This window comes from Bos indicus, chromosome 16, assembly GCF_029378745.1.
Source record: "Bos indicus isolate NIAB-ARS_2022 breed Sahiwal x Tharparkar chromosome 16, NIAB-ARS_B.indTharparkar_mat_pri_1.0, whole genome shotgun sequence".
Lineage (NCBI taxonomy): Eukaryota > Metazoa > Chordata > Mammalia > Artiodactyla > Bovidae > Bos > Bos indicus.
In genome coordinates this window covers 30,870,203-30,893,068 of record NC_091775.1, presented here as the reverse complement: position 1 = coordinate 30,893,068, position 22,866 = coordinate 30,870,203, and the positions used below count along the sequence as shown (strand labels likewise).

General features: G+C 35.0%; 1 protein-coding gene across 19 annotated transcripts in view; it reads left to right on the top strand.

The window, feature by feature from the left end:
- The window catches only part of CDC42BPA (CDC42 binding protein kinase alpha), a 299,393-nt gene that overhangs the window by 257,579 nt on the left and 18,948 nt on the right, over window positions 1-22,866 (top strand). For 10 of the 19 annotated variants that reach the window (XM_070768074.1, XM_070768072.1, XM_070768070.1 and 7 more), the window contains 11 exons: window positions 1,222-1,326; window positions 5,061-5,144; window positions 7,973-8,078; window positions 10,462-10,598; window positions 11,288-11,427; window positions 12,728-12,809; window positions 14,894-15,110; window positions 15,976-16,038; window positions 17,267-17,860; window positions 19,822-19,919; window positions 22,380-22,464. In XM_070768074.1, the coding sequence (XP_070624175.1) occupies window positions 1,222-1,326; window positions 5,061-5,144; window positions 7,973-8,078; window positions 10,462-10,598; window positions 11,288-11,427; window positions 12,728-12,809; window positions 14,894-15,110; window positions 15,976-16,038; window positions 17,267-17,860; window positions 19,822-19,919; window positions 22,380-22,464 (1,711 nt within the window). The remainder of the gene's footprint in view (window positions 1-1,221; window positions 1,327-5,060; window positions 5,145-7,972; window positions 8,079-10,461; window positions 10,599-11,287; window positions 11,428-12,727; window positions 12,810-14,893; window positions 15,111-15,975; window positions 16,039-17,266; window positions 17,861-19,821; window positions 19,920-22,379; window positions 22,465-22,866) is intronic. The other 9 variants (XM_070768073.1, XM_070768078.1, XM_019976039.2 and 6 more) reach the window with 1 other exon arrangement.

The window sequence follows — 22,866 nt, the reverse complement described above, 5'->3', positions numbered from 1 at the left end:
GGAGTCAAGAGATGAAATTTGGGCCTGGCTTCCCCACCTTTAAGTCATACTAGTTTTATGGAATTATCTACATCTCACACACTGAGCTAACATACAGCTGGGACGTGTCAGTTCAGTAGTTCAGTTTTTAAAATATGAAGTGTTCTCCTAGCTGTTAGTACATGGCTGCTACTCCAAGTCCCCTGGGTGCCCTTCCTGGGATCCTTCCTCTCCCCACCTCTCCCTAATCCTACAGCTAAAGGTTTAAGGCCCAGCTGGTGGCCATGTTGGCCCCACCAAAGTCTTCCCTCGTAATTTGCCAGAATACCTGCCCATGCCCACTACCAAGGGAGGCCACATGTGGGCACCAGCAGAGGGCTACTCCAGGACTGGCCAGCCAGCTAGCCAGTCCCTGAAATAGGAAGCATAATAATAACAAAGAAATTTTTTTAAAAACCTTTTTAGTATATATTTAAAATCCTTAAGCTGATTGCTCTTATTGATCCGTAATAAATGATGATTTATAGCAAATACTAATCTAAGCATTGTTCTTGCTGTACAACATGTTTGAAACCAGTTTCCTAATCCTCCCAAGTCATCTTCATTGCCTTTCATTTAAAAAACCCAATCCTGGTAATTCTGAAAATTGCAAAACTGAATATATCATCAATCAGTGTGCTCCATAGGACTGTTTATGCTAAATTTTAACCCAAAGTGTCTTCAGCTACTAAAAATACTTGGTTAAAAGGGTGCAACTGAATATAAGTGTGAATATTTCTACTGCTGCAAAATAAAAAGAGGATTTAATTTAGTGACAAAGCTGACAAGTTAGTTTCTTTTCCTTTCAACTAATGCCTTATAGCAAACCAAGTTTCATTCTTACCAAGGACAAAATTATTCCTAATCTGCAGAACATATTTCTGTTAAGTACTCTGCATTTATTTCACTTGTATGATTTATTTTGTGAAATACAAGTAAAGAACATACAGTAGCTCAAAGTAACAGATGAGTGGTGAAGACTGGAGCATTTTGTTAACTGTTGTTATCTTAACCTTTCTTTAAAGCTAGTGGTTATGAGGCTGTATAATGACACATCCCTGTTGTGAATATTCAGAGTGAAGTTTGTTATTCTCCTTTCTTGAGACTGTTGCCATGATCATGCCTTGAAGAAATTTACTAAGAGCTGCACATTGTTTAAAAGTGATGTCTTGGGTTTTTGTTTTTCCTGACTTATTTTCCTAGACTGATCCCGTTGAGAACACATATGTACGGAATCCGAACGTCAAGTTTTACATCCAGTCAAGGTCCACCTCTCCTTCCACATCTAGTGAAGCTGAGCCAGTTAAGGTGCCTCATTGGAGCAGTCTTGCTCCTCAACTTTTCACTTGTGTCAGGAAAGAGGGACTTGCAAAAACAAGTGAAATCTGACTCTCCTCCTTTTAACAAATGTTTTGTGTAATAAATCACAGCATATTGGAGATCATTACATTTGACTGATAATATAGATAGGATTGTAAAACTGAAGTAAATAATGGTCCCCCCAATTTTAAGTAGAGAGCTATATTGAACAGAGGACAGAGTTATGTGAATTTTGGAATTATAAAAACTATAGATACATGGCAATGTCAGGTGCCATTCTCATATTTTAATTCTAATAAATCTAATGAAGATACGACATAACTGTTCCTTCATAAGCAGAACTTAAAACTGCCACTGCTGGCAACTCAATAGTTTATTATAAGTATTAATCAGCAGTAGGTATGCAACTAAATCATGCCTTTAATAATGCAAAAATAGTGTATTTGCACCTTAAGTAAGTAAATGATTTTAAACAGCCAATTAGTCAATTTTTCTCAACAGAGATCTTTTTCTCAACAAGTCAAAAGGATATATTATTCCTCAGTTAATGCCGTCCTGACTCAGATCTAGTTCTGATTATTTACTCAAGCATGATAGTTCTGACATAGCTCCTTTGCCTCCCACTTGGTCTTCAGAGCTGTGTCTGGCATTCCAGGTGAAGCAGAGAGTCCCCTTTGGAAAGCTGTCTGAAGTGAAGTTTGAGGTGTAGTCAGATTCTAACTTGATTTTTTTCCAACCCCGTGGTGTATACTACCTCAGACAGGTTAAGTTGATGACACCATCTGATTTTTTAGATTATCATTGTTTTAATATTTTGAGTTCATGCATTTTTATTTTAATGTTAAAATATTTCAAGCATACAGAAAATAATATTAGAACCACCCACATAACCACCATCCACACATTTAAGATGTGTAAACATTTTGCTCCAAAATTTGTATTAAAAAGAAAATATTCCAGACAGTTGAAACATCCTACCCTATACCATTACCCCTCCCCTTTCCCAGGCATATCTGAATAACCTGAAATCGAGGTACTCCTTTTCTTCCTTACTTTTACATGTTTATTTCATTTGTATTCATAAACAATAATATAATAGTGTTTGTTGTATATTTAAATTTTACACAGAGGTTATCTGCATCATATAAAGATACATGTCCACTTCGTTCATTCATTGTAACTATTGCATTATATCTCATTGTATGAATATACCACAACTATTTATCCATTCTCCTGTTGTTGGATATTTAGGTTGTTGCCAAGTTTTTGTTATTACAATTCATGCTGAAGTGAACATCCTAACAGCTGTCTGCTTTTGCACATGTGCAGAGTTTGTTTAGCCTATATACCTAGAAGTGGAATTATTGGATTGTGTGGAATATGCATTTCAGCTTTAACTAGATCTTGTCAAATTATTTTCCACAGTGGTTGGACCAATTTTCACTCCCACCAGCAGTGTGTGTGAGTGAGTTCCTCTATTTCCCCACATTCTGCCAACCCTTTGTACTGTCAGACATTAACTTTTATCTATTTGATGGGTATTGAGTGGCATTTTTGTTTTAATTTGCATTTCTCTGATTTCAAGTGTTATTCAACATCTTTTTATGTGTTATTGAGCATTGGTGATTTGTCTGTTCATGTCTTTTGTCTGTTGTTCTATTGAATTATTTTTCCAGTTGTTTTGTGATTGTTCTCTATGTATTCTGGATACTAATTCCTAGCTGGCTATATGCGTGGCAAATACTTTCTTCCAGTCTGTGGCTTATTTAAAATTTTTATTTTTTATATCTTATTGCCTTGCAACAGTTTTTATTTTAATGTAGTTATATTTATCAATTTTTTCTTTTATGACTTCTGCTTTTTGTCTTTTTAAAACAGTTCTGCCCTATGCAGCAGTTATAAAGATTATCTTCCATATTTTCTTCTAAAAGTTTTTAAATTTTGCTTTTACGTGTTTGGGACTTTAAACAAACTAAACTTTGTTGTTAGGTGTTATGAGAAATGGGGTACTAATCTATTTTTCTCATACGAACAACCAGCTCTCCTGTATTTCCTCTATTGATTTGTAAGGCTATCTCTGCTTTTTATATAAATGGGTCTGTCTGGGGATTCTCTATTCTCTTTCATTGTTCTTTTTGTCTATTTCTGCACCAATGTCACATAGTCTTATTGTAGCCTTAAAATAATTCCTGATGCCTGTTATGATCAGCCACTCCCAAGTACCTTGTTCCTTTACTTCTTGACCCTTTCGTTTTATATATGATTTTTAGGTTCAGCGTGTAGGTTCCATGTAAAGCTTTTGATTGGATTTAAATTTATAGATTATCTAAGGAGAATTCGTCTCTTTGTGGTATTGGGCGTTTTGGTCTATGAACAATGTCTAGGTACTCTTTTATATCCTTCAATGAAGTTTCATTATTTTCTTCACGAACATGCTCCAAATTGCTTGTTAGATTTGTTCCTAGATACCTTAAAGTTTTTATTGCTCTGGTGAATGGGACCTTTTAAAAATGTTTTCTAAACTAGGTGTTGCTATTCTTTATGAATTCTGTTGATCTTGGATTCAGCACCCCTACTTCACTCCTTCTAATTCTGAAAACTTCTCTTGGACTTTCTGTGTAAATTCAAGTGACAATTCTGTTTCCTGTGAATTTTTCTTTAGTAACTTTCAAAAAGGTTTTGTATTCCTCTCTGTTATTTCATGTTTTTTTTTTTAAATATTGAGTTTAATACTTTTTTCAAGCTTGAAATTAGAACTAAACTCACAATTAAATAGAAAACTCTGAGAAGCCCACCTAAATTCCATGTGTATAAAATATTTGGGTTTTGGAGCTTACATGGTAACAGAGACAAAAAGGGACCATTCATTTTTTCTCTAAATGTTTTAGAATATTCTGTAACTTTATACAAAGCTAGCTTTTTCCTCTTGCTTGCTTAGCATCCTAAAGGAAGTCATTCTTTGTGTATTTTTTTTTACACTTTGCTAATAAGTGATCTCTCTTTTTTCCACAATAGCATCCAGTAAAATCCTTTCATTCAAAGAAATATCTTAATAGAAATACTGCATAAAGATATAACTTGTAGTTAAATTTCTGTCAGTTCTGAATTCCAATCATATTAAATAATCTAACTCCCTTCTTAGAAATTACTTTCTTCACAAAATCCCACTAATCAACCCATCAATCAGTATATCTCTATATCTGTCTCACAGGTGCTCACTCACTCTCTCTTAATCTCTACACACAAACACACAAATCCACAGAATTGTTTTCCATATGTGTAATATGCATTCTGTATACAGAAGTCAAAGGAGTTAAAGGACTCTTCTAAATATTTTATTATAAATCTTGATAAAAACTCAGATATTTTATAGAATTAATATGGTATTTTCAGTTGAACTTGAAAATTAAAATTTAATATCCTCATTTTTAATGTAGGCGAGATGCTATGACTTTCTTATGTTTGTCTATAGATTCTCTTTTACAACTTACTTATTTTTAAATTTCCAGATTGAAGTAGTTTTTACAAATTGAACAAATACTAATGTTTTATTTGTAGATATTGCAGAAAGAATTTAAATTATCAACAGTGAGAATTTTAGTTCCTTGAGATAATTTTTCCTTATGCTATTTTGTTTGGCTGTACTTACATTTATTTTAAATGATGTTTGAAGTAGATGGAGTGTTTTATGACATTTATTTCCTCTTTTCCCCTGGATTCAGACTGTAGACTCTACTCCACTTCCAGTTCATACACCAACCTTAAGGAAAAAGGGATGCCCTGGTTCAACTGGCTTTCCATCGAAGGTATTCAATCTAGTTATAAGCATGGTGTGTTCTAAAAAACAGAGAGAGAGAGAGAATGGATTTCTTCTGCTTTTTGTATTTGGCATGATTTTTACTACTGGTTTCCTCAAAATTACAAACATAAAAGCTGAGAAAGAATAAATTCTATATGAATGGAAATAATCACCACTGAGAAAGGTAGGACAAACATGCAAATTGTTTTGCTTTATTTCCATCTTCTGAAATTCACTGTTTTGAAGTCTGTTAGTATGGAATGAGCAAATACCATCTAACCCAACCATCTCATTCCTTAAGAAAAAATTTTACACAGAACTATAACGAGATGCTTACTGCTGTTTATGTCAGCAGAGTTGGAAATAGGAGAAAGATAGGTAAAATATGGCTGAAGTGCAACAAAATCACATTTATATAAGTTATCAACACCCAAATGTGTCTAATTCATAAGGATATATACATATCCAAGGACCTGTGTAGATCACATTAGATTGGGTGATCGATTTCATGGGGAAAGATTGACGGTGGATCATCAGGATGAATTTTTTTTTTTTAAGTAAGACAAAATTAAATTGGAGGGCCCTCCACGAAGCACTGGTGATAATATTTCATGGACTGAATATTAATTTTTGTACACCTATTGTCCCTCTCTACAAAATAAAGTTTACTTCATGGTTTCTAAAAGATTGAATCTACAATTATCTCAATATAAAAGTATTTAAAAGGGAAAAAAAGTTATTTAAAAAATATTTAAGAAGGGTTTGCTCCAGATAAAGTCACCTTTACTTGTCTGCTATAGTGTTGAATCCTAATTGTGTACAACCACTAGTTTGCAAGTTTGCAAGAAGGATTGGCTCTACTTTGTTCTCACATCTTTTATTAAAAGTATTTTAACTCATCCATTGAGTAGCTTGAAGTCTGCAGCACCAACAAAATAGGAATGAAAAGAACACTTCTTCATATCCACCTCTTTAAATTTTGAGGTTATAGTTATTTCTCATTATACTCCAAATTACTGCATAACCTAAAATTAATGTGTTCATGCTTGAGGTTTAATGCCCTTTTACTAGACTTTTTTTTTTTCTCTTCCTCCAGCTACCTTTTGTGGAAGTATTAGAAATCAGATATTGACCAGAAGACAAGAAAGGGGATCTTAGAAACCTCCAGAAGCCAAGTAGTCTAGAATTTAGGACTGAATAGACCCTAGAGTCACACACCACTGAAGCAACTTAGCACAAGCGCATGTTATATATTATACTATCCTTAGTTGGAATTAGTGAAACATGGGCCTTTTAATCTTTATTAATAAATAATGTCTATGTCTTACAGTTTAACCAGCACCTGCCACTTGATCATTTAAAATTAATGTTCTGCTAAAATGTTGTTTATATTTCCTATTGTTGCATACTCAGTTAAAATTATGATATTCTGAGTAGATCTCTGGAGAAGAAGTGTATAATGAATGTGTTTTGTAAGTAATTTTTGGATAGTGTGAAGTGATACTATTAAATTTGTCACTGGCACAGTTGTTTCATTATTGTCATTTCATACATGTCTTATCTTTTGGAAAAAGGAAAAAAGGACAGAGCTACTTACCTTGAGCAGTTGACTACTCTTTCACTGTATTAAAAGCCTACAGAACAAATTAGTAACAAACTGAATTGTTTCATTAATTCATTTTGAACAACTGAAAATGTTATCAGCACTAGAAATTTTACTCTAATAGTTCCTAAAAGTGCAAGAAACTAAGAATAAGATCAGTATACAGGAGAAATGTTGAGCAAAAATTGATGTGATGTTAACAAATTAGATATTTTTCATAGGCATGGAGGCTCCTAGTGTTGACCTAACTATGTCTTATGCCATCTGATTTTTTTTTAAGATCATATTTTTCATTTACATGTTTTTGAATAGTCAAACTTTGAAAGATGGCAGAATCAGATCTGGGCTTGACTTTTAACTCTACCAGTAACTAACTATTATTATTTAGTACTTATTTAATCTCTCTGAGTCTCACTTTATTCATCTATAAAAAGAAATATACCTATCTTCCCAGAGGCATTGTCTCCATTAAATGAGATAATAGTGAAGCACTGGCACAATATCTGCACTTTGACTTTTGCTCAGCCACATACAGAAATTATAAAGCCATTGAAAGACAGCCTGTATTCTACTTAGAATAAAGTCAAATCCGAATGCTGCTTTGAAACTAGGTCCCAAGGAACTTCTAGAATAGATTGGTTTGCATGACTGCTTTAAATGCTGGATTTTCAGTCTGTCTCTGGAATAATACATGTGTGTTCTTATCTGCTCAAGTGTCATACTGCCTGCTTCCAAGGGAGGAAAGATATTTGTTAAACATATTATTTGTTCTTGGTCTCAGAAAATCAAATACGTGGTTTATAGTAGGGACAGGAGTTTTAAATTACTCTTTGTCTTTCATATGAAGATATAAAAGCCCATTTCTTTTTTTTATATAGTATAAATACGGAAACTTTTACTCAACTCATTGCCAAAGCACAATCTGAGGAATTACAAAAGCCCTGAAGTCAAAATTTGTGGGGAAAAAAAACTACAATTTATTTTATAACTTTTCAAGTGGCATTCAAGAGCAGTTGATTATCATTTAACTTCTTACATTATCTTTAGAACACTCCAGCTCAATATTGTCTAATAAAAATATTTGAAGGGTATGAATTATAGAAAGGAATTAGAAAACATTCTAATTTCGAATTAGAAAACATAGCAGCTGGTGTGTTCACAGAGGTTCACATTATGGAAATGTGATTTTTATTAATGAATTTTTAAATGATTTTTATCAATTTGTTTTGCAGCGCAAGATTCATCAGTTTTTTGTCAAATCTTTTACTACTCCCACCAAGTGTCATCAGTGTACATCTTTGATGGTGGGTTTGATAAGACAAGGCTGTTCTTGTGAAGGTAAGAATTAAATAGTAAGAAAATGTGACTTTAGAGTCCTAACGTTTACTCCCTAAATTGTAATCAAAAAGCTTTCTATTTAGAAGGTATATAAATGTTTATTTATTTGACTTAATCATTTGCTTTTCTTTGGATAATAAACTGAGCACCTTGCTAAAGTCTGTTGAGTATTGGAAACTAGACAGATAGTTCCTAGAAGCATGTTCCGGGGAGATAGATTTGTGTTGCGTTCACCTTTGTTTCGTTATTCAGGTGAATTTGTGGTCCCCCAGATGGTAACCTATATGACAAAACAGGTGAAAGTTATTCTTGAATCTGTTCATTTAATTTTACTCTTGCTTAGTTTGTTAGAGAAGTTATTATTAAGTAAACAATGCGGCATCTTTTTAGAAATATTAAATGTCTGCTATAATGCCTCAAAAGATATTTTATTCCCAGTGTTAGTAGCAGAGGATTCCCCCTACCATTCATTGATTCATCCATCACATGCTTGCATAATGCCTGCTCTCTGCTTTTAGGCATTGTTCTATGTCTGACTAGTTCTCACAACTCACGGAGAAGATCCAGATTGTATTATCCTAACTAGTCTCTTAGATGCTTGGATTTAAAACAAAAGAAAATGGGCAGACATGAGAGATAAGAGAGTTGAGTTATGAATATGTGAAGTGATGAATATGAATGATGTTTTCCAGGGAAAACATAAGAGTGAAAAAGAGAGTAAATATGAGGACCAAGCCTTGGGAAACATAAATAAGGGGAGCTAAAAGATAAAGATAACATAATAATCTGAGAATGAATAAGCTCTGCCATTGACTAGGAAGGGTCTAAAGTCTACAGGAAGAATTTGTACAGTTTTTAAGCCTTGTCTCATTGTGAAACTTCGCCAGTACTTACAAATGTGACTTTTTTAATCTGTTCATCAGAAGGAATCCTGGGCAACTGCTTGGCTTTAGGTCCCTTGTCATTTTTTATGAATCAGAATCCTTTGCAATTCTGTAGTAGGAATTTTTGAGATCTTTCCAACTCTCTTCCCTTCTCAGGTCCCATGCCATGAAATTGGGCCTTTCTTCAGACTCTTTGAAACTACCCTATAAAACAGTGGGGACACATTAGACTATGCCCAAGCTTTTATAAATGTTGTATAATGTGGTTATAGCCTCTCAAGATTCCTGTCATTTTAAGTCTTCTTGGTTGATTGAAGTTAGATTCAGTATAAGGCAATAATTTTGTTGTTTCCATTACCTGATAAAAGTGAGATTTTTTTGCTTAGTAAAACAAATTATAATTTGTTAGATCCTCTACTTAGAAGTGAATGAGCTGTCTTACAGAAGATGGATAGTTTTTGATAGTTAATGCTAGTCCCTCTTCCTTCTTTGTTGGTTTTATATCTATTTGTGATATTCAGTTCATTTCCCCATGTATATGTGTTCCCATGATGCTATTGCTTCAGTTCCACTTTTATTCTTTCAAAATATTCTCCAGGATCCCCCCTAGAGTAGGAATTGTCTGAATAGATATTCTTAGTCTGTCACCCCTCCAAACAAGCTTGTTCATTTTAGATATTTTAACCTTTAATTCTCAACCAACCAAGTCTCAATGGGAGAGAGTTTATTTTTATTTATCTCAGGTTCATCATGTAAGTATCAAGAGGTCTCATGGCCATACTGTTAGTAGTAATGTATGCAGGCTCTAAGCCAGACTGCCTGGTTTTGAATTCCAGCAGTGTCACTTATGAGTTCTGTGACCCCTGCAAAGTCATATGTAAATGGTGGCATTGTACCTCTCTTAGATTATTGCAGATTATTGCAAAAAATTAAAAACACCCAAGAAAGATAACTATTGTTATTATCTTCGTAGTAGTTTAAATATATATAATAATATCAACAACTCCTAAAATGTAAATACCTTTTTAATCATTGAGCCATTTAAATTTCAAAGAGAGGGATTGGTAAAGTTTGCCAGATATTGCAGAGATGTCAGGTAATTTAATGTCCATCAGTGATTCCTATAAAAGAAATTTCAGAATAAGTACCCAACTGCAGTGAGATGAAGAGTTAGAACTCCAGAAGCTGCTTTTTTAGAAATTCAGTTTAAAACGGTCATTTTATTCTCAAGATTAGATTTTTTGCCATTTATTTGCTTCTCATTTTGATCACTAGTGTTAATACAGAACAATAATATTACAGTAATGAAAAGAAGTATTTACTATTTCTCATTGCAAGTCTTACCTATGAGCAAATCCAGATGACAAAAATGGTTTAAAATAAAACCAGAGATAAACATTCATCTGATGTGACACTTTGCCTATAATGAGTGCTCAGTGAATGTTCTCTTTGTAAAAATGAATTTTTCTTGAACACTGTTTCTTTTTTCCCCTCCGAAGTGTGTGGATTTTCATGTCACATAACTTGTGTAAACAAAGCTCCAACTGCTTGTCCAGTTCCTCCTGAACAGACAAAAGGTCCTCTGGGTATAGATCCACAGAAAGGAATAGGAACAGCATATGAAGGGCATGTCAGGGTAAGTATGGTTAGGTTGGATTTAGACTAATCTTTTAAGGTTTATTAATGAATTAAGAAAAGTCAATTACCTTACAGACATAGTCCTTGACCGAAAATTCGGAGAATAAAATTCACCTAACAATTTTATTTCATTCAGAGAAATGATTTGAAAACAAAAACCTGGCTTTTGTTTGGAATAAATTCTACAGTGTCTCAAAATTTTCTGTACTGTCCCTACAGCGTAATGTTCAGATGTTTAAATCTCCTTAAAGGAATCTGTAGCACTTAGTCTTGCTGGAGAGGTGGTATATGCTTATGAAGTATGAGATATTGTCAAGATGTAATCTTACTTATAATCTTGAATAATATTTAAAGTATACACTGCCTTTCATCCTATTACCAAATTTGGCTTCTATGCCACTTAGAAATCTATGAATGTTATTTTAATGAATTACTAGAGAAAATTAAAATGGTACTGTTAAAAATTTTTCAGAATCAAATGTCATTCCGTGTTTGAAGAATGTGTTCTCCCTCTTGCTCATGTCATTAATGATGTATGTGTTCCATCTGCTGCTTTACCAACCACGGTGGCAGACGTACAGCATGTGTATGTTGTCTTTAGGTTTTCACCCTGCAGTTACATGTGTAATTAAAGGGGTTCTGATTGACGTTTCAGTTCGGGTTGTTTTGCTTATTTGTTTGCCTAAGATCCCTAAGCCAGCTGGAGTGAAGAAAGGATGGCAAAGAGCACTGGCTGTAGTCTGTGACTTCAAGCTCTTTCTGTACGATATTGCCGAAGGAAAGGCATCTCAGCCCAGTGTTGTAGTCAGTCAAGTGATTGACATGAGGTAAGTTTCAGAGATGAAAATATGTGTATCTTTGCAACACAGAAATACAAACTGTGTGATTTTTCTTCTGATTATATTCCCATGTTTTTATTTAAATCTAATTTCACAGTAATTTTCTCATTTACTAATACTGTAATCACAACATAATTACAAACTGGAAGTATCGTATAGTTATAGAACAGGTTGATGTGCGTGTGTATGCATGTTGGGTCTGGGGGTCTGGGAAAAGAGGTTAATGCTTGAAAACCAAAAGACCAGTTAAAGGCTTCTGGGGTACTAGAGGCCTAATGTGTAATGTCTGTATCATCACCTAAAGCAAAGGCTTCAGTATAATTTCAATGTGAGGAAAGGAAATGAAAATCTCAAAATCAGACAGGCTCTTGGAATGTAAAATGAAGCCGTGAACATTTAAGTTAAGTACATCTCTTAAATGTTTCTGGTCTCATTTTCAGACTCTCTCCTCTACTCAACCCCTTCTCGAGACTCCAGGCATTCTCCCTCAGTGATCTTATTTACTCCTATAGCTTCAAGCATCATCTCCGCATTGAGATGACTCCCGAACATATGTCTCCAGACCCGTGCTCAAAACTAAAATTTCCCGTTCTGGCTCACATAAGCATTTCATACCAGCATCTAAAACACATTATCTTCCCCATACATGTGAAACATAAAGAAATACATTTCTTTATTTGCAAGAAACTTTAAAATATTAGCAAGGAAAATTTAACAGAACCTGCTAAGGACCAAATATAGAAAGATAGGGAGAAGAATCAAAGATAAAACTAAGATGTCAAATCTTCAAGATCAAGAGAATGATGGTACCAATAACCAAATTAAGGAAATCACAAGGAATAGATTATTGTGGAAGGGATCTGTCTTAGGATTTCCTAAGGAACAGTAGCACGTCAGATGAGCTGTGTTGAAGGAACAGTAAAATGTCAGATGAGCTGTGTTGAGGGCACTTGACATGTATTATCAGAGCAAAGAGGGGACAGTCTGCTGGAGACCTACTAGGATCCAAATCCACGTGTCCCGTACTTACTGGCATTGTGACACTGAGTAAGCCAGAAACCATTTCTAACTCTTGTGTCATGTGGCACTGTTAAATCACACCTGATACGTTACTTTTGGCACTATCAGTTACAAAGAAAGAAAATTCAAAAATTTTAAAAATTCAGTTTGGGTGTTCTGTGCAATTAAATTTTGAGGATTGCTTCATATGTGTTATTTAGATGCAAACCCAAAACCACACACACACCCCCCACATACGCTAACTTTTAATGTTTCACTTTTCCTTCAGGGATGAAGAATTTTCTGTGAGTTCAGTCTTGGCTTCTGATGTTATTCATGCAAGTCGAAAAGATATACCCTGTATATTTAGAGTAAGTCTGTGTGTTATAATTTGATCACTGAATTATTTGCTTTTAAAAACTAAATGTTTTACCTCTCTCTATAGATCACAAACTTACTTGGAATATAACCAAATCTTACAGACAATTTGTGCAAAGTGAACACTGAATTAGTAGAAGACCAATAGAAGGCTTGAATATATGGCTTCTAAAATAGGTTTCATCTTGGATAATATTTTTGAATCACATTCAATTTTCAGATAAGTAGTACTACAAGAAGAATTGAATAAGTGTGAGATTTCTCAATTTTTTAAAAAAATAAAAGTTTCTTTAAGATCTTATTTACAAGTTAGAATGTTTCAGTTCTATTGCTCTGTAATAACCACTCCAAAACTTACCGGCTTATTTATTTTTCACCATTATGTGGGTCAGTTCTGGTGTCAACTGGAGTCACTCATATGGCTGCATTCAGCTCATTTGGGGCTGAAATAGCCAAAACAGCCTTACTTTCACATCTGAGGCCTTGGTTCTGGCTGTTAACCCTGGTACTTGGCTGGTCTCTGGGCCACCTCAGTTCTCTTTGCAGACTCTCTCCATGTGGGCTCTAATCATTCACTAGTCTGGCTGAGTTCTCCGTGACTGGCTTCCAAGAGAGGAGAAGAAAAGCTGCCAGGCCTTTTAAGGACTAGGCTCAAAACAGGCACAATAACCCTTCTATATTCTGTTGGCCAAAGTAAGTCATGAGGTCATCCCAGACATAAAAGAAGGGGAAATAGACTGCATTTTTAGATAAGAAGAGTGAAATTCTGTAGGAAAAATTGTTGGTAGACATCTTTGGAGGCTGTCTAACACAGTGCAGTCTCAAACTGATGAGTTAAGTAAGATAATGGAGGTTTAAAAAAAAGGACTATTCTCTTGATGGTATGCCTATATACTTAGTACAAGTGTGTATCTTGTATCTAAGACCATACTTAGTCTCTCAGTTCCCAGACCGAAAACTGTTCTCTCTCCAGCTACCAAGGGAACCTACACAGGTGCACTTATCTTACCTGATTCTAATTGTGGGATTTTATTGTCTCTGTTGCTTAAATTACTTTTAATAAAGGATCCATATATACATAAAGTAAGTATTCTGATTATAGGGTCATTGTAAAGTGATAAACCTTCATTTGAATATTAGTTCAAATGGTCTTCTCTAAGTTATTGTTATGAAGTAACAGAATCTAAGTATTTCTGAGCATTTTTTACTTTTTTAAAATGGGTTGAAAATCAGTATTGTGTAGTACTTATGAGCCTGGACACAGGATTCCAGTCTAGTTGTGTGCCCTTGGAGAAATTAATTTCTCTGCATTAATACCTATCTTGTAAAGATTTTGATGGACTTCCCAGGTGGCACAGTGGTAAAAAATTCACCTGCCAATTCAGGAGATGCAGGTTCAATCCCTGAGTCGGGAAGATCCGGTGGAATAGGAAATGGCCACCCACTCCAGTATTCTTGCCTGGAGAAAGATGTTGATAGAGTTAAATGAGTTAATACTTATAAAGCGCTTTGATCAGTGCCTAGTGCTCAGTTATTACTCAATAAATGTCAGTGGCTGTTGTTAAACGACTATGTGTAATGAGTTTTTTGTGATGTATTCTGGCACTCTGTAGCAAAGAAAATACAAATGACACTGCTGCTAAGCTGCTTCAGTCGTGTCCGACTCTGTGCAACCCCATAGACGGCAGCCCACCAGGCTCCCCCGTCCCTGGGATTCTCCAGGCAAGAACACTGGAGTGGGTTGCCATTTCCTTCTCCAATGCATGAAAGTGAAAAGTGAAAGTGAAGTCGCTCAGTTGTGTCCGACTCTTAGCAACCCCATGGACTGGAGCCTACCAGGCTCCTCCGTCCATGGGATTTTCCAGGCAAGAGTACTGGAGTAGGGTGCCATTGCCTTCTCCAAATGACACTAACGTTATGAATAAGTAAACTCTATTAAAGGTATGACTTAATGAGTGCTCATTTGCTGGCTAATGCAAAGCAAACTAGCATAAGCATAAAACTGGCTTAAAGGATGGCTGGCTGAAAAGATGTCAAGATGTTTCTAATATCATGAATTTTGATTAAATTTTTCCAGGTCACAGCTTCCCAGCTCTCAGCATCTAGTAACAAATGTTCCATCCTGATGCTAGCTGATAGTGAAAATGAGAAGAGTAAGTGGGTGGGAGTACTGAGTGAATTGCACAAGATTTTGAAGAAAAACAAATTCAGAGACCGCTCAGTCTATGTTCCCAAAGAGGCTTATGACAGCACTCTGCCCCTCATTAAAACAACCCAGGCAGCTGCAATCATAGGTATGGATTTATAACATTTATCTTGTTATAATTGTTTATATACCTTGTCAGCAGGGATTGGCTTTCATTAGGAATCCCTGATGTCTGACATAGTATGTGTTATATCACAGATGCTCAGTAAATGTTTATTGCCTGAATGAGACCATATTAAAGCTTTATTTCTCAGTAAACAAGAATGAATAAACTTTTCTAATGTATTTTCCTCTGAAAAAGCAACAGTGCTAAAGATGAACCTATTACCAAATCTATTTTATCCTTGCGTGACTTCGAAAAAGTTGCTTCTTAATGCATAAGCTGTTTTATAAAGCATAAGTTTCCTAGGTAAAATACAGGTACTAATTACTTTGCAAAGGTTATTGTAAAGTTTAAGTAAGATGGAATTTGTAACAGACTGCCCATATATAAAATACCCTCAAAAATGGCAGCTTCTGTGTCTGGAAGTTTAAATTTTTGCCATCTTCTTGTGTAACAAAAGCCAACTCTTGTTACTTTGTAGTAAATAATGAAAAGTTTGATGAGTAAAGTTCAAATGCCTTTCACAATTTTTCCGTCTCCAAATGAGAAATGGAACTGGATCCAGGGTGCTGACAAACTAGAGTTTTTTTTCACCTTTTATTGAATAAACATTTCTTTATTTTTGTAAGCATTGATAGAAATTATTTTCTAGTGATTGTTCTATTAAAAAAGACGTGAGATAATATTTACTACAGTAATCTGAAAGGAAATTTAATAGTATAAGTTATTGCTATATTTTAATTATTTTTATTTCAGTTTTTTTGTACCATATTTCTTTATCTGTTTTATACTGTGAGTTTTATATAAGTTTTCACCTAATAAAAATATTTCATATTTGTGTCTTGTATAGATCATGAAAGAATAGCTTTGGGGAATGAAGAAGGGTTATTTGTTCTGCATGTCACCAAAGATGGTAAGAGGAAATATTGTGGAGAAAATATTATTGATACAAAATTCTAAACTCTAGATTTTAAACTCTAAAAAGAACAGTCTTTGCTCTTATGTATTCTGTAATTGAAATTTTCCAGACTTAATTTGATACATTTATAAGTCAAAAGATAATTTTTTAAATTTCTATAATCCTCTTGAGTTCTAAAATTTCCATGTATATTTTCTTTCCTGTGTCATTTTGTTTAACAGTTCTGCTGTATAAACTCAGACCGCATTTCTAAAGATAGTACATGAAAGAAAAACACAACTTGATTTTTCCATTGTTCTAATGTACTAGAAGCAGTAACAGTCATTAAAATGTTTGTTGTTGGGTTCTTTTATTCCACAAGTTAATACAACAGATTTTTTTTTAGAGAGAAATTAAATACTAGGTGAAATAAAAAAGGAACCCATTTAGTTTAGCATTCTTGAATGCCTCTAAATTATGTCTTTATATCCAGTTCAGTTCAGTTTAGTTCATTTCAGTTGCTCAGTCGTGTCCAGTTCTTTGCGACCCCACGAACTTCAGCACACCAGGCTTCCCTGTCCATCACCAACTCCCGGAGCTTGCTCAAACTCATGTCCATTGAGTTGGTGATGCCATCCAACCATCTTGTCCTCTGTCATCCTCTTCTCCTCCTGCCTTCAATCTTTCCCAGCATCAAGGGCTTTTCCAATGAGTCAGTTCTTCGCATCAGGTGGTCAGACTATTGGAGCTTCAGCATCAGTCCTTCCAGTGAACATTCAGAACTGATTTCCTCTAGGATTGACTGATTTGATCTTTATATCAAGTAAGATCATGGGAAAACAATGTATTTAAACTTCATTAATTTGTTACCCAAAGAAATACCTTTAATGAAATGTGAGTCAGTTTTTAAAAATAGTAACCCCATGGTAAAACTTCACTAGAATTTGGTGAGAGTGAAAAGGTTTTTCTTAAAGATCTGTCATGTTTTATCACATAGGAACTCTTTGCCATGGCTGCCAGAAATCTCAGTGCTAAATTTAATACCTTACTGTAGGTAGGTTAAATTATCTTACAGTGAGTGTGATTATCTTCCTCTTTCTCCATATGGTTTCTGATATCTTAGTTTTTCTGTGTGTATCTCTATCTTTATTATAAGTTAACATATTCCTTTGAGTATAATTGGGATATGATTAATAAACAAAACACTATTTTGCAGTTGATTCATTATTCTTTATTTGCACAGAAATTATTAGAGTTGGTGACAATAAGAAGATTCATCAGATAGAACTCATTCCAAATGATCAACTTGTTGCCGTGATCTCAGGACGAAATCGACACGTCCGACTTTTTCCTATGTCAGCTCTGGACGGGCGAGAGACTGATTTTTATAAGCTGGCAGAAACTAAAGGCTGTCAGACAATAACTTCTGGAAAAGTGCGTCATGGAGCTCTTACATGCTTGTGTGTGGCTATGAAAAGGCAGGTCCTCTGTTATGAACTATTTCAGAGCAAGACGCGTCACAGAAAATTTAAGGAAATTCAAGTCCCATACAACGTCCAGTGGATGGCAATCTTCAGTGAGCAGCTCTGTGTGGGATTCCAGTCTGGATTTCTAAGATATCCCCTGAATGGAGAAGGAAGTCCATACAGTATGCTCCATTCAAATGACAATACACTCTCATTTATTGCACATCAACCAATGGATGCCATCTGTGCGGTTGAAATCTCCAGTAAAGAATACCTGCTGTGTTTTAACAGCATTGGAATATACACTGACTGCCAGGGCCGAAGATCTAGACAACAGGAACTGATGTGGCCAGCGAATCCTTCCTCTTGTTGTAAGAGTTTTACTTTTGGCTGCCTTACTTTGCTGTCTCTTTCCTTTTCCTTCTACTTCATCTCCTATGTGTATTTATAATTATTAACAGCATTTTTTTTAAGTCATCTTTGAGGTTTTTCCTAGGCATTAATTATCTTGGTACAGAAAATAACCATACCTAGTTAACCTCATTAAGGTATGGTTAAGTCAACCCACTCCGGTGTTCTTGCCTGGAGAATCCCATGGACAGAGAAGCCTGGTGGGCTGCAGTCCATGGGGTCCCACAGAGTCGGACACAACTGAAGCGACTTAGTAGTAGTAGTAGTAAGTTAACCATACCTAGTTAAACCATACCTAGGCCAGTGGGGTCAACATTAACAGGAACATAATTAAAGCTAATCGTTTTATGGAATATTTTACTTAGATAGATTTTTAAAAACACATATGCTTTTATTTCAAGGAAGGCAATGTCAACCCACTCCAGTACTCTTGCCTGGAAAATCCCACGGATGGAGGAGCCTGGTGGGCTGCAGTCCATGGGGTCACTAAGAGTCAAACACAACTGAGCGACTTCCCTTTCACTTTTCACTTTCATGCACTGGAGAAGGAAATGGCAACCCACTCCAGTGTTCTTGCCTGGAGAACCCCAGGGACAAGGGAGCCTGGTGGGCTGCCGTCTATGGGGTCACACAGAGTCAGACATGACTGAAGCGACTTAGCAGCAGCATGCTTTTATTTTGGAATAACCCTAAGAAGTTATGTTCATGGTCCCCCCCAGATACAGTGCTTGTGAAGATTAACAGCTCATAAAACTCATAAAACTTCTGTGTTATTTCACTGAAAGAGATATAACAGTGAGCAAAATAGACAGTCTCACCCTCACAGAGCACAGAATGCAGTAGAAGGGATTCCTGACAGAACAAGTTACAGTAAGGTCTAAGTGCTCTGGTAGCCAAAGTACAAGTTCTGTAGAGGCACACGGGAGGAGCATCTCATCCAGCCGGTTTTGTTTTTAGTGGAAGATACTTGGAGCATGTTTAAATGCTGAAGGGAACTAGCCACTAGGGAGCCAGGAAAAGGTTGACCTTGTGCTAAATATAAGAAACAGAGTAAGAAGGCCAAAGAGGCTGGAAGTCAGAACACAGGAAGAAGGATATGGAGCAGGATGGGAATTCTCTTCCACTGCAACAAGATAGGAGGAATGGTGGGTATGAGGACAGTCAAGCTTAAAAGTTCAGTATAAGAAAATGTAGAAGAGCCACATATGTTACGACAGAGAAATTGGGAAATCTAGATAAAAAGAAAAATACTTGTAATCCTACCTAGCCAGGCTTAACTATTCTTAACGTTTTGTTTCTTTTGAAATTTACACTCTTGTCTATGGCATCATGTTTAGAATGAATCCTAGTCAGAAAATAATTGAGAGTGTTGTGTGAATTGGAATTAGAATAAGAATTGGAACATCTGGCTTTTATGAATAGCTCTGCCAAAAATTTGTGACCTTCGCCTGGGTAATCATTTAACCTTTGTTTGTGTCACCATTTATTGATGTTCAGCTCATCCATAAGTATATGTTGAGCATTTTTTGTGCCAGATGCTTTACCACGCATTCATAAATGTGAACCTAATTCTTAAGATTTCTCTGCTCTGTAGCTTTGTTTCACTGTCAAGAGCTTAACTACTTTAGGAATCAGTTATTTTAAATGTAATGAAATCCCTTTATAGAACTAGTATTGGGCAAGGGAATATTATACCCCTGGTGTTAACAGACTCCTTCTGTATTATAATGGCCATAAAACCTCTTCATTTATGATTGATGGGGTTTTTACTTCAAAAATGTTTTGATGTGGCTTATCTGTATTGATACTGGAATTTGGTGGGATTCCACTCTACAGTTCCTTAGCATAGATCTTTCAGAATGTTTTGGAGTTAACAGTTAACAGGTAATCAGCCTTCTGTTCTCTCCTTCCTGTCTCTCAGGTTACAATGCACCGTATCTCTCAGTGTACAGTGAAAATGCAGTTGACATCTTTGATGTGAACTCCATGGAATGGATTCAGACTCTCCCACTCAAAAAGGTAATTTAACATTAAAATACGGCCTGGACCTCCTTGCAGCCCAGTGGTTAAGACTACACACTTCCACTGCAGCGGGCGTGGGTTCAGTCCCTGGTCAGGGAACTAAGATCCCGCGTGCCGTGTAGTGTGGCCAGGAAAAAAGGAAACATATGGGCTAAGTGAACAAATGAGTATAAGTGAAACACTATATGACTATTCAGCTGCTTTTCACTAATTTAGCATTTTCTGTCATATGTAATAATATAAGTGGGAATTTGGGACTTTGCTAAGAGAAAAAAGAAAATTCAAGCTGGTTAATTTTATAGGTAGCTCAGCACCATACTATTTTTATTGCATTTAGTTTCACTATATAAAGTATGATTATTATCATAATGAAAAACTATAATACATTCTGTAACTTAAAATGCCAGTGTTACCTTTCACTTTAAGGAACTCTGAAGGAGCATTTCATTTGTAATTTTACTGTTTTTCACATAATGGTATGCAGTTTTAATCCTGTGAGGACAAACTTCATGGGCTAGAAAAGTGATTAAAATTAGAACCAAAGTTCTGTTAATAAAGGTTTCACATATTCCTAATAAACTATAATATTTTCCTTTAACATTCCCCCATGATAACATAAATTTTTACCACTAGAGAATGTCTATTTTGCAAAAAATGAAGAAGGATAGCTTGATATATGTAGCATGTGTCATTAGTTGAGGGACAGGGTTTAGAGGGATAGGTAAAAGAAAGTACCCAAGATCTTATTTCAAAATCTGCCCCAATTTTAAACCTTAACAGTGGAAAAAGCTCTTGTTTACTGCCACATTTTATAAAACAACTAAATATGGTCCTTGATTTTATAAATTCGGACTGGTTACAATGAATTTTCCCTTTTATTTTTACGATGTGAATTTTGAAATATGTATAAAGGAAGCATAATAATAAACTGACCTCTTATGAACTAACTTAAGAGCCAGAATATTACCAAAATATCACTGAATCTACCTGTGTATTTTTTATCCTGAACATTGTGTTCATCATTCCCTTGCTTTTCTTAAAATACAGAATTTTTGTATATTTAAATATTCCTAGGCAGTGTATTGTTCGTTTCGCTTGTGTTTGAGGTAATAATAAAATGTTGTATATCATCTTTTGCCTTGCTTTCTTCATGTACTTACTGTGTGTCTAAGAGTCATCCATGTTACATTGTACTGTATTTTTCTTCATTGCTTTTCACTGCTATAAAATAGTCCCTTGGGTGAATAGATCACTATATATTCTTCTGATTAGCAGACATATGAGTTATTTCCCCGCTTTTTGCTATTGTGAACATTGCAGCATATGTCTTCAGGTGTGTATGTGCAGGAGTTTCTTTTAAGTCATATGCTGAGGAACGAAAATGATGGGACACAGAGAATGCAAGTGTTCAGCTTTGCAAGACAGTGACAGTTTTTTCCAAAGTAACTGTACCAGTTGACACTCCTACCATCTGTATATGACTTCGTAATGACCCATGCCATTGTCAGTATTCAGTTTTGTAACTAGTTTATTTGTGGTTATCAAGGGCTACCTCATGGGGTGTCGATTTGTATGTCCTCTGTTAGCTATGCTGTTGATAATCTTTCATGTTTCTTCATCGTTCATATTTCCTCTTCTGTGAAATGCCTGGTCATGTTTTTTATCCCTATTTCTGTTTAGTTGATCATTTTTTTAATTGATTTATTGAAGTTATTCATATACTGTAGATACTGGGTTAGTGATAGGTGTGGTGAATCTTTTTCCTGTTTGTGACCTATCAAATAATTTTCATGGTGTATTTTGGGAACATTTATTATTATTGCTGAAAATTCATTGTGATAAATTTTAATGTAGTTAAATATATCATTCTTATTGTTCATGGTTTTTTTTTCCTTAAGAAACTGTTTCCTACCTCCATGTCTTAAAGATAAGATCTTTATTTCCTTTCAAAAGTTTCGCCTTCTACCTTTATATGTAATCCATTTGGAATTGATTTTTTGTGTAATGTGTGAAGTAGGGATTCAGTTTCATTTGTTCCATGTAGATACCCATTGCTCCATCACCATTTATTGACAGACCTTCCTTTCCTCATACAGTTTTATCTCTGTCCTGTGTGTACATTTAGTTCAAATAAGATTCCTAAAGTATCTGTATTAATATCTTAGTATCATCATCTGCTTGCTAGTGGCTTTAAAAGTTAAATTTAGGGTTTAAATATATTTCACTTTTTTTTTGCCAAGAATACTCTTTCTTTAAAATTTTATCATTATGAATTAGATAATTTTATACCCTTCTAGTTAGAATTAATTTTAATTTTTTGTAGATTTTCTGAGAAGGCTACATTTTGAAGAGGAAAGATAAAAGTCTTAAGAATGTGTGCTTTACAAGTATGTCAAAGTTTTATGATTTAAATTTTGAACCTTGTTAAAATATTAATTTTATTTTTTATTATTTTAGGTTCGCCCCTTAAACAGTGAAGGATCATTAAATCTTTTAGGCTTGGAGACGATTAGATTGATATATTTCAAAAATAAAATGGCAGGTAAGAAAATACACATTAATAGGAGAGCTTCATAGAAACATTCTCGCTAAGCTGACTGCCAAAGACAGAGCCACTTAACTGACTGCAGAGCCACTTAAATTCAGGTGTACCTTACTCTAGGATCTGTGCAGTTGACCACTATCATACTCTCAGTATATTGGGATAAACTACTTGACAAAAAGTCATTCTGTTCAGGCTCACATAACTGTATAAGCAAAATATTTGTTTCTGACCTACCTTGTTAATTTTCTGTGGATTACTGAGGTTAATAGAAAATGTATAACTGAATGTCTCTTCTGTACTCTTAATACTGTAGAACCTAACCAAAATTGGTAGCACTAAAATTGTGAAAACTCACCCAGAGTACTGATTCGGGACTATTGGAGTATAGCTTCTGCCAGT